Source organism: Vombatus ursinus, unplaced genomic scaffold, assembly GCF_900497805.2.
Source record: "Vombatus ursinus unplaced genomic scaffold, bare-nosed wombat genome assembly UNPS02010394.1, whole genome shotgun sequence".
NCBI lineage: Eukaryota > Metazoa > Chordata > Mammalia > Diprotodontia > Vombatidae > Vombatus > Vombatus ursinus.
The window spans coordinates 9,229,887-9,240,064 of NW_020950172.1; the positions used below are offsets into that span (position 1 = coordinate 9,229,887).

The window sequence follows — 10,178 nt, forward strand, 5'->3', positions numbered from 1 at the left end:
CCTCTGCATCCAGGCGCGGGGCCAGCAGTGTGGAGACAGAGACTTACCCACTTTGCAGTCAGAGGCTCTGAATTCAGATTCTGACCATCACTTGTCACTTGCCTACTGGGGGCCTGTTTCCTCTTCTGTAGACACATGATCTCTGAGCTCCCATGAGCCTAAACTCTGGCCAGTTTTCCAGCTGCCCTTTCATTGAAGGCCAGGCTGCAGCGAGGGCCGAGCAGGGCTGTGGACGCCTCCTGTCAGTGCAGCCGCTGCAGAGGCTGCTCCCGTGAGCCTACCTCTGGTGCGAGGGCGCAGGCTGAGTCCTCAGAACTTTAACCTGCCCGTTTCTCTTCCCATCTCGTCTTCCATCCCAGCACGCTTCCATCCTCAGCAGCAGCAGCACGGCCAGCGCCCATTCACATCTCTGTCTAGACCTACTATTTCCCTCTAGGAATCCCGCTGGAAACAGTCGTCCGCAACTGCTTTGTTAATGGGCAGGATGGGCGTGGGCTCTCTGAAGAGTGGAGTCCACAGACTAAGGGCACCCCAAGGAACTGCCAGCTGAAGTGCTGGAGTCAGCCTTTGGGGCCTTGGAGAGAGGGAGGAAACCCTGCCATCAAACCCAAACAGGATTAAGAACATTTTAATTCATTGTGGCATTTCTCTGGTGCCTTTCTTCATATTCATGGTGTTTTTCATTATTTCTTAAGGGGATAACCATTTCTTGAGAGTATAATAATAATATAATAAGAGTGTAATAATCCACTTGCTTTTTTAAAATGCTGTTATCCTTTGTCTTTTCAAACATAAATCTGGCTGCTGCTATCGAGGAAGTAATTGTACTTTGGTATGATGAGGCTTTTCCCCCAGAGTTACCACTCGAATTGAGTTGTCATAGGTCTGAGGACGGAGGCGTGTCTGCATGCCAGAGGGGGTGGTCAGGGAGCTCTGGAGGAGGCAGGTGCCACGTATTGGAGCCCCTTTCAGTGCACGAAGGGACGCGGAGCCTGGGCCAGGCACACTGGGGAGCCCACTGTGAAAGGAACCCCGCCTGTAGAAAACCTTTCAAGAATCACCCCGTAATTTTAAAATTTTTTACAATGCACATAAAAGATGAATCAGCAGTACAGCTAAACAAGCTAAATCCTACCCAAAATGCCCCCCAAAATACCCAAAATTTGAACTCTTGATGTTTTGATTTATTTGAACAAAGCCCTCCCCACTGTGGGCCACCTCAGAGAGGTGACACTGAGTGCCTGAGGCTCTGCTCAGCTGCAGAAGCTTGCGCTGGGGGCCCGGGAACGGGACGGGGCCTCACTGCAGCCTGGATCTGAGGACCGTCCATCACTTCTCCCGTCTGTCAGACCCAGACCCACGTCTGCCTCCAGCCTCATCTCTCCATGATTCCAGTCTTGCGTTGTCGACCACGTGCCGCACATCTCCTGGAGCACATCGTGCTGGGGCATCAGCATCTCAAACTTGACCTCCCCGAAACAGAACTTAGGGTCGTCTTTCCTGAACTCTTCTCCAGATGGCCCCCTTTCTGGAGAAGGTGCTGCCGGGCTCTCCCTTGCCCCTCATCACCCTCCATGGCATCGCACGCAGCCTCCTCCCTTCTCCACCCAGAGGGTAACTGCCCACCTTAGACCCTTGCCACATGAGCTTTTCCATTGGCCTCTTCATTGGTGGCACCGCTTCCCATCTCATCCCTCCAGCCATCCTCTTTGGAAAGGCCAAAATAGCCCTCAGAAAGCTCTCACAACTCCCAGGCTCACTGCCTGCAATCCCCAGCTTCTTCTTTTTTTTAAAATAATTGTTTATTTTTAGTTTTCAACATTCACTTCCATAAGATTGAGTTTTAAATTTTCTCCTCCTCCCACTCCTCCCCCTAAGATGGCATGCAATCTGATATATTAAGCATATTTTCCCATTAGTCATGATGTAAAGAACAATTAGAACTAATGGGAGGAACCACGAGAATGAAGCAATAAAACAAAACAGCAAAGGAAAAGGAGAGCAAGTAGTACACTTCCATCTGCATTCAGATTCCATAGTTCTTTCTCTGGATGTGGACAGCATTTCCCATCATGAGGCCTTTGGAGATGTCTTAGATCCTTGCATGGCTGAGAAGGGCTAAGTCTATCAAAGTCAGTCATCACACAGCATGGCTGTTACTGTGTACAGCATTCTCCTGGTTCTGCTCACCTCACTCGGCATCAGACCATACAAGTCTTTCCAGGTTTTTCTGAAGTCTGCCAGCTCATCATTTCTTATAGCACAATAGTATTCCATTACATTCATAAACCACAACTTGTTCAGCCATTCCCCACCTGATGGGCATCCCCTCAATTTCCAATTCTTTGTCAGTACAAAAAGATCTGCTATGAATATTTTTGTACATGTGGGTCCTTTTCCCATTTTTATGATCTCTTTGGGCTATGTAGCCCTAGAAGTATTATTGCTGGGTCGAAGGGTATGCACATTTTTATAGCCCTTTGGGCATAGTTCCAAATTGTTCTCCAAAATGGTTGGATCATTTCACGACTCCACCAGCAATGCATTAGTGTTCCAATTTTCCCACATCTTCTCCAACATTTATCATTTTCCTGTTTTATCATGTTGGCCAATCTGAAAAAGTGTGATGTACCTCCGAGTTGTTTTGATTTGCATTTCTCTAATCCATAGTGATTTAGAGCATTTTTTTATGTGACTATAGATGGCTTTAATTTCTTCATCTGAGAACTGCTTGTTCATATCCTTTGACCATTTATCAATTAAAGAATGACTTGGAGTCTTATAAATTTGACTTAGTTCTCTATATATTTTAGAAATGAGGCCCTTGGGGCAGCTAGGTGGTGCAGTGGATAGAGCACCAGCTCTGAAGTCAAGAGGACCTGAGTTCAAATTTGACCTCAGACCAAACACTTGACGTTTACTAGCTGTGTGACCCTGGGCAAGTCACTTAACCCCAATTGCCTTAAAAAAAAAAAAAGAAAAGAAAAGAAAAAGAAATGAGGCCCTTATTAGAGACACTGGTTATAAAAATTCTTTCCCAGTTTTCTGCTTCCCTCCTAATCTTGGTTGCATTGGCTTTGTTTGTGCAAAAACTTTTCAATTTAATGTAATCAAAATTATCCATTTTGTATTTCATAATGTTCTCTATCTCCTGTTTGGTCATAAATTCTTCTGTTCTCCATAAATCTGACAAGTGAACTATTCCTTGCCCTCCTAGTTTGCTTATAGTATCAGCCTTTATATCTAAATCATGAACCCATTTTGACTTTATTTTGGTATGTCGTCTAAGATGTTGGTCTATGCCTAGTTTCTGTCATACTCTTTTCTAGTTTTCCCAGCAGTTTTTGTCAAAGAGTGGGTTCTTATCCCAGAAGCTGGGGTGTTTGGGTTTGTCAAATAGTAGATCACTATAGTCATTGACTACTGTGTCTTGCATACTTAACCTATTCCACTGATCCACCACTCTATTTCTTAGCCAGTACCAAGCAGTTTTGATGATTGCTGCTTTATAATATAATATAAGGCCACCTTCCCCTGCATTTCTTTTCATTCATTCCCTTGATATTCTGAATTTCTTGTTCTTCCAGATGAATTTTGTTATTGTATTTTCTAGCTCTATAAAATAATTTTTGGTAGTTTGATTGGTATGGCACTGAATAAGTAAACTAATTAAGATAGAATTGTCATTTTTGTTGTATTAGCTCGGCCTACCCATGAACAACTGATGTTTTTCCAGTTATTTAGATCTGACTTTATTTGTGTGAAAAGTGTTTTGTAATTGTATTCATAGAGTTCCTGGGTTTGTTCTGGCAGGTAGACTCCCAAATACTTTATAATGTCTATAGTAACTTTAAATGGAATTTCTCTTTCTCTCTCTTGCTGTTAGGCTTTATTGGTAGTATATAGAAATGCCCATGATTTATGTGGGTTTATTTTATATCCTGCAACTTTGCTAAGTTTGTTTATTATTTCAAGTAGTTTTTTACTTGATTCTCTAGGATTCTCTAAGTATAACGTCATATTATCTGCAGAGAGTGATAGCTTTGTTTCTTCTTTGCCTCTTGTAATACCTTCAATTTCTTTTTCTTCTCTTATTGCTAAAGCTAAAGTTTCCAGTACGACATTGAACAACAGTGGTGATAACGGACATCCGTGTTTCACCTCCCTCCCTCATCTTGTTGGAAATGCTTCTAGCTTGTCCCCATTGCATGTAATGCTTGCTGATGATTTTAGATAGGTGCTACCTATCATTTTAAGGAAGACTCCGTTTATTCCTCTGCTTTCTAGTGTTTTTAATAGAAATGAGTGTTGTATTTTGTCAAATGCTTTTTCTGCATCTGTTGAGATAATCATACAGTTTACCTAATTTGTTAAAGTTTTCTTTGTCCCTGTTTCTCTTGAATTAGCTAAAGCCCATAGTACCAGCCTCAGTGCTTTTGATATGCAGGCTGGTTCAAAAAAAGATTCAGAATCCCTGGTCTGAGGGAAAGTTGAGTCAACCAGCATTTAATAAGCGCCTACTGTGTGCCAAGGGGGTACAAAGAAGGACACAGTCCGTGCCCTGGAGGATGATGAGGATGGATGTCCATGTTCCTCCTGGGCAAACCCGAGGGCTAATTCCACCCCAGCACCCACTCTGGGAGTGACCCTTCCCCTCAGCTGCACCCAGACCCTCCTTGGTAGAGATGTCACCAGAGGTTGTCCCCTGGTCCCCAGAAGAGCCTGAAGGATGAGGTGTCCAGGGAGCCTCCCTCAGGTGGTTTCAGGTTTTCTTGGCCCGTTGTGAGCTGTCGTGGGTGACTAAACTGTCCACACGCTGGCAGATGGATGGGAGAGGCTGCCTGTAAACTGTGTGTTCCCTCTCGCTCTGGGCCTAGAGGAAGGACGTAGAGGTGAAGTTTGGAGCTGAGACTGGGGACGTGGCGAGACTGTTTACTGTGAAGGTCACTTCCTCTGTTCTACTCTCTATTTTTATTAGCAGATCACCCATTTTCACCACTAAAAACAAACACGCAGAGTGGTGATAAAATTGAAATCTCATGCTGAGTAAGAAATCATGTTTTTTACAGTGTCCCTTCATTCTGCAAACATGCATTAACTCTTCCCTGCAAGCAGAACCCTGTGCCGTGTGTTAGGGGAGATAGAGAATTTGGGCAGGACACAGCCTGTAACGTCCTGAGGTTCGCAGTCGGCGATCACGACGGCGTTTGGGAGTTACCCGTGTGCTTTGCTCCACAGCTGTCTCCTCAGCTAGAGCTGTAGACCCGATGCCAGCTAATAGTATGGGCTCCCCAACAGGGAGAGAGGGGGGCTCTCATGCCATCATCTCATGGTGTGAGTGGAAGCCTGGAGAAGCAGGGCATCTCAACCAGTTCTGTGTTCTGCCCACATTTCTGAGGCATATTCTTCACTGAATGAGAACGTGATATACGGGGGGGGGGGGGCAATAAGAGTTTGAGGGATAGAAACGGCTGCCCTTGGCTTGGAGGGGCTGTGGCCACAGGCCAGACTTCACCCCAAATGGGCTAGGCAGGAGTGTTAGAGTTCACACTTAATTTCATGTAGTCTTGATGGAGTTAGTGATAAATTAATATGTAGTGGTTGGACTGTGTGTGTGGTTTTTTTAGGGTGTCATCGTTACGATTGGCCTACAAGGATCTGGAGATTCAAATGAAGAGAGATGAAAAGATGAATTTTAGTGGCAAAAAGAAAATAGAATCAGAAAGGCTCGGCATGGGGTTTGGGAACACCAGAAGGTATGTGAGCTGGTGCTTTTTCTCATTTAAATGGATTTCAAATCTGTTTGGTTTTCTAATCCGGTTAGGTCTTAAATGTGGGGGATTGGGTCCGTGTTAATAAGTGGCTTTATTGATTGGATAATTTGATATGGCTGGAAAATATTCCATTCTCTTAGACAAAAGCAAACTGAGTAATCCACCTCAAAGGGTGGGTACAGTGGGGCGGTTACTCCTTCTTTGAAATATGATCGCTGGAAACCAAGGTGGGGGGTTGGGAACACAGTTTACTTGTGAAAAGAATTTTTAAAAAAAGTTGAAGACTGACGGACAAGTCCCACTATCATGGGTTTGGTTGCATCTCTATTTTAATTTTCCCGTCCAAAGTTATTTTTCTTGAGCATTTTGCACATCTATTCCCTATAAGCAGAATATTTTTTGCTAGAAGTAAAAATTAATGTTTGAGTTGAGTAATGCATTTTTGTAGCTGATTGTTAATGTGTTTCTTATTTTCTTTACAGTGGAATTTCCCACTCTGTGGTCTCAGACATGCAGACCATAGAACAGGAGACACCCGTTCTGGCCAAACCGAGGAAGAAATATAGTGATGACAAGGAGGATTCCTATTTCACTTCGTCCAGTACAAGGTAACACGTTAAAATTACGAGTGTGCAGGGTAGTGAATCTAGACCCATTAACTGCGTGACGCAAAGAATCTTCCCTTTTATCTTGTCACAGTGTGGCCCTTCTGGAGTCCCTGGGCCAGCAACCCGGCCCTTAGCTCTGGGGTTCAGGAGGCTCGTGGGAGCCAGCGTGAGCCAAACAGATTCAGAAGAGGTTGATTTCTCAAAGAACATGACGGTCTATTTGTGTATTGGGTGGGGTTCCATCTGGCAGAATAACTGGGCCTGGGAATTGATACAACACATCCTACCCAAGTGGGTGGGTTTACTCCAGAGACCAGATTGCATATGGGAAGTCTGTGTGGGAAGGAAGTGCAGAGTTGGGGCACAGAGTGGGTGTCTCAGGTTTGTGCGTCGGTGGCAAATTCCGACCGTCCTGCTGTGACTTGTGCCGGCTTCTCTGTTTATGTACACATATGTGTACAAACATGTCTTCGGTTCTTTAGCAATCACTGTGTCTACAGAGGTGGAGGGCTGGGGCCTCTTCCTGTTCTGACAGGGGAGTGAGTGAGTCGTGTGGCCAGCCCTCGGGCAGGGAGGCCACCAGACTTAGCTGGGCCAGTCTTGCCATAGCAGACGCGCGCATACACACACACAGAGCCCATCCAGCTTGAAAGGTGTAGGCCAGCGTAGGCCACCCTCCAAGGCTCATTGTCCTCATCTATCAACTGAGGATGATAATATCTGCATTGCTATCTTGTGGGCATTTTGTAGGATCAGATGAGGTGGTGGAGGAAAAGTGTTTGTCAAGCCTTAAGACCCCAAAGAAATGCCCCCTCTCATCGGGGAAAGGTCCGTAGCAGGTGCAGCCTCTGAGGGGGTGGGCTTTGGGTGCTGAGCAGGTATTCAGGAGGCAGAGAAGGATGATGTTCCAAGAACCGCAGCAGGCTGAGCCAGAGCCTAGGGGAGGGAGAGCTGGGCCCCTCTGCCGAGGGCACGGCCAGGAAGAAAGCGAGCAGGAGGACCCGGAAAGCTCCTGAGGCAGTTGTGAGTCAGTGGAAGTTTTTAGGAGAGGAGTGAAAAGACCAACTGGGCAGCATTAGGAGCGGCGGTTGTGGTGGGAAGAGAGAGAGAGAGATTTGAACCCTACCTCTGGCCCTGAGAGCTCTGGTGCCCCTGGGCAAGGCCCTCAGTTTCCTTCTTTGTAAAGTAGGAATAACATCTGTGCTACCTGCTTAGGCAGGTAGCTGTGAGTATGGAGAGAGAGAGAGGGAGGGAAAGAAAGAGAGGGAGCATCTGGTGGTGGCTGACGGCTCTTGTGATTCTGAGAGCAGCCATGGAGGTCCAGGGGCCAAAGGGAGTGGGGCCTCCAGCCACACCCACAGTCAGTAGCAGACTCATTGAGGTCAAAGGGATTTTCTCCCTCCAGAAATGGACGTCATTTGTGGTTTGCCCTTTAAAAAGGCACCACTGTAAGGTGGGGCGAGCCCCTCTACCTCGAGGGGGCATCAGCCAGAAGCGTCGCCCCCAGGCTGTGGTCTGCCGTACTCTAAGCAAGGTCTTTCCAGTGCATCGCCCCAAAGGCTGGGAGCATCTGCATCTGTGCATCTCTGGAGAGTTCGCTCATGCTCCCTGGCTCCTTCCTCACTTGCTGCAGCATCATGGTGTCTCCTGCTGGGAGGGACCTTGGAGATGGTCAGCCAACCCCCTCTGGGGTCTAGACGAGGAAACGAAGGAAGGCCTGAGAGAAGTGACCCCGGCCCACAGTCCATGTCACAGCCAACCTTCGGGCTCTGCGCCAGCGGCCTTTCCCCTCTACTCCCCTGTCTCTGATTCCTTATAATCTGTTCTGTTGTCGTTTGTCCTTCCTTCTCATGAGGGTGATGTCAGGGCTTCCCCAGGAATTGGATTTAAGTGAGGCAGAGCCACAACTCCTCAGCCTCACTCTCGCCTCCGTAGAGGCCAGTGGTAGGACAAAGGCAAGACGACTGGCGATGGCGGGGATGCAGTGGATGACGGGGCCTTTCCCAGGACTCAGTTTGTCAGAGGCCGTGCCCATTCAGTGACTGAAGGCCAGGGAAAAATTGAGACAAAAGATGGCTGAGTTTACTGTCCCAAAAATATCGGTCTGGGAGGGGAACTCCCTCAAAGTTCTGTCCAGTGCAGAAAACGATTGCTATTTACACTCATTCTGAGGCACCTGAACAGTGATCCCCAAAGGGTGTTTTTGGCCATTCAGTGAAGGTTTGAAGGCTGGGCAGGTAGCTCCCTTTGAAGCACGATGCCCTGGTCCTGAGAGTCATGGGGCTCCTTTAAAACCAGCATTGTTCTGTGAAAAAAACAGAGCCTGTTTTTTCAGAGTTACATTTCAAGAAATCATAAATGAAAACTATGCAGGACAAAAAGTAAGTTGTCCAACTTTTAGGGAAAAAAATCTAATCCCCAGGGGCAGCTAGGTGACGTAGTAGATGGAGCACCGGCCCTGGAGTCAGAAGGATCTGAGTTCAAATCCCGCCTTAGACACATAATACTCACTAGCTGGCAAGTCACTTAACCCCAGTTGCCTCAAATACACACAAAAAAAATTTAAAAAAATCTAGACCCCAAAATATAAGCGACCAAAAATGGTATTCCTAGGGATGTAAGGAAGGCTGTGGCCCCCAAGTGAAGAGAGAGCACCCCCGTGTGGTGAGGGGCTGCAGGCTTGTGTGTGTGTAAGGGCAGCAGGACTGCATCTCCAGCCTCAGCTTCCTCCCCCTTCTCCAAGACGGCCTTTGGTTCCTGGCCAGAGCTTTGGTTCAGCACTGGTTCTGGCGGTCTGCAGGCCCTCAGGTCTGCCGGGGTTCTTCCAATCCAGTCCACGTCATTCCTTTGAAAGAGCCAGCATTGGGCAGGTCAACCATTTGGGAAGGGAGGCGTCGGTGTGGACAGGCTTTCAGAGTGCATGCATGTCCGAAACGATAGTGGATGTGACAGACAAGTGAAGGTGCCCCTGAAGACAGAGTTGTTCACCCCGCTGTCCTTCTCTTCAGCTCGGTCCAGTCACCAGCCGCTGTGGCCAAGCCATCTGTTTGGCCAGGCCTTCGGTGCCTTCTCCTCCTCCTGCAGTCATTTCATTTTCATTCATCCATCACAGCACAGTGAGGAGAGATTGTCCCAGAGGCACATTTCAGACTAACCAGTGTTGCCACTTTCGACGATGTCAGTGAGAGAAAATGATCAAACTAAAGGGACCATAGTGTTTTTTAAGAAAACCGTGGATTTCACAGGACTTGAGAGTTGGAAGGGGTCTCAGCGGGCATGTAGTCCGTACCTCATGAATGGGCACGCAGCCTCTGCTTGAAGCCCACCCCACACCCTTCTGGGGAGCCCACCAGCCCGTGCCACTTTGGACAGCGCTCTGGCTTAGGAAGCTTTTCTGGACCTCGCGCTTACAGTGGTCTCCTTGCAGCTCCTGCTTCTCGTGCCACCTCGAGAGCCAAAAGGAACAAGTCTGATTCCATCCACAGGACGGTCCCTCAGATACTTGGAGACAGACAGCTCTCCCTGAGGCTTCTCTCCTTTAGGCTCACCGTGCTCCATTCTGGAAACCCATCCCAACATGTGGTGACTTGAAGGCCCTTTCCTGTCCTGGTGTCTCTCCTCTGGACACTCCACGTTGTTGGTGCCTTCCTATGCTGAGGAGTCCAGAGTCCAGGGCCATCCAGGAAAGAGACCCTACCGAGTTAGGTCTCAGAGGACGGGTGGACTGGTGGTAGAGATGGAGGCTCTACCAGACGTAGGGAAGGGCAGGAGAGGGTGGGACAGGATGGGAGGAAGA

At 47.6% G+C, this 10,178-nt stretch overlaps 1 protein-coding gene across 1 annotated transcript in view; it reads left to right on the forward strand.

Moving 5' to 3' along the window:
- The window catches only part of ARFGAP3 (ADP ribosylation factor GTPase activating protein 3), a 55,995-nt gene that overhangs the window by 26,677 nt on the left and 19,140 nt on the right, over positions 1 to 10,178 (forward strand). The window contains exons 10-11 of the mRNA XM_027854236.1: positions 5,628 to 5,756; positions 6,257 to 6,382. Of these exons, the coding sequence (XP_027710037.1) occupies positions 5,628 to 5,756; positions 6,257 to 6,382 (255 nt within the window). The remainder of the gene's footprint in view (positions 1 to 5,627; positions 5,757 to 6,256; positions 6,383 to 10,178) is intronic.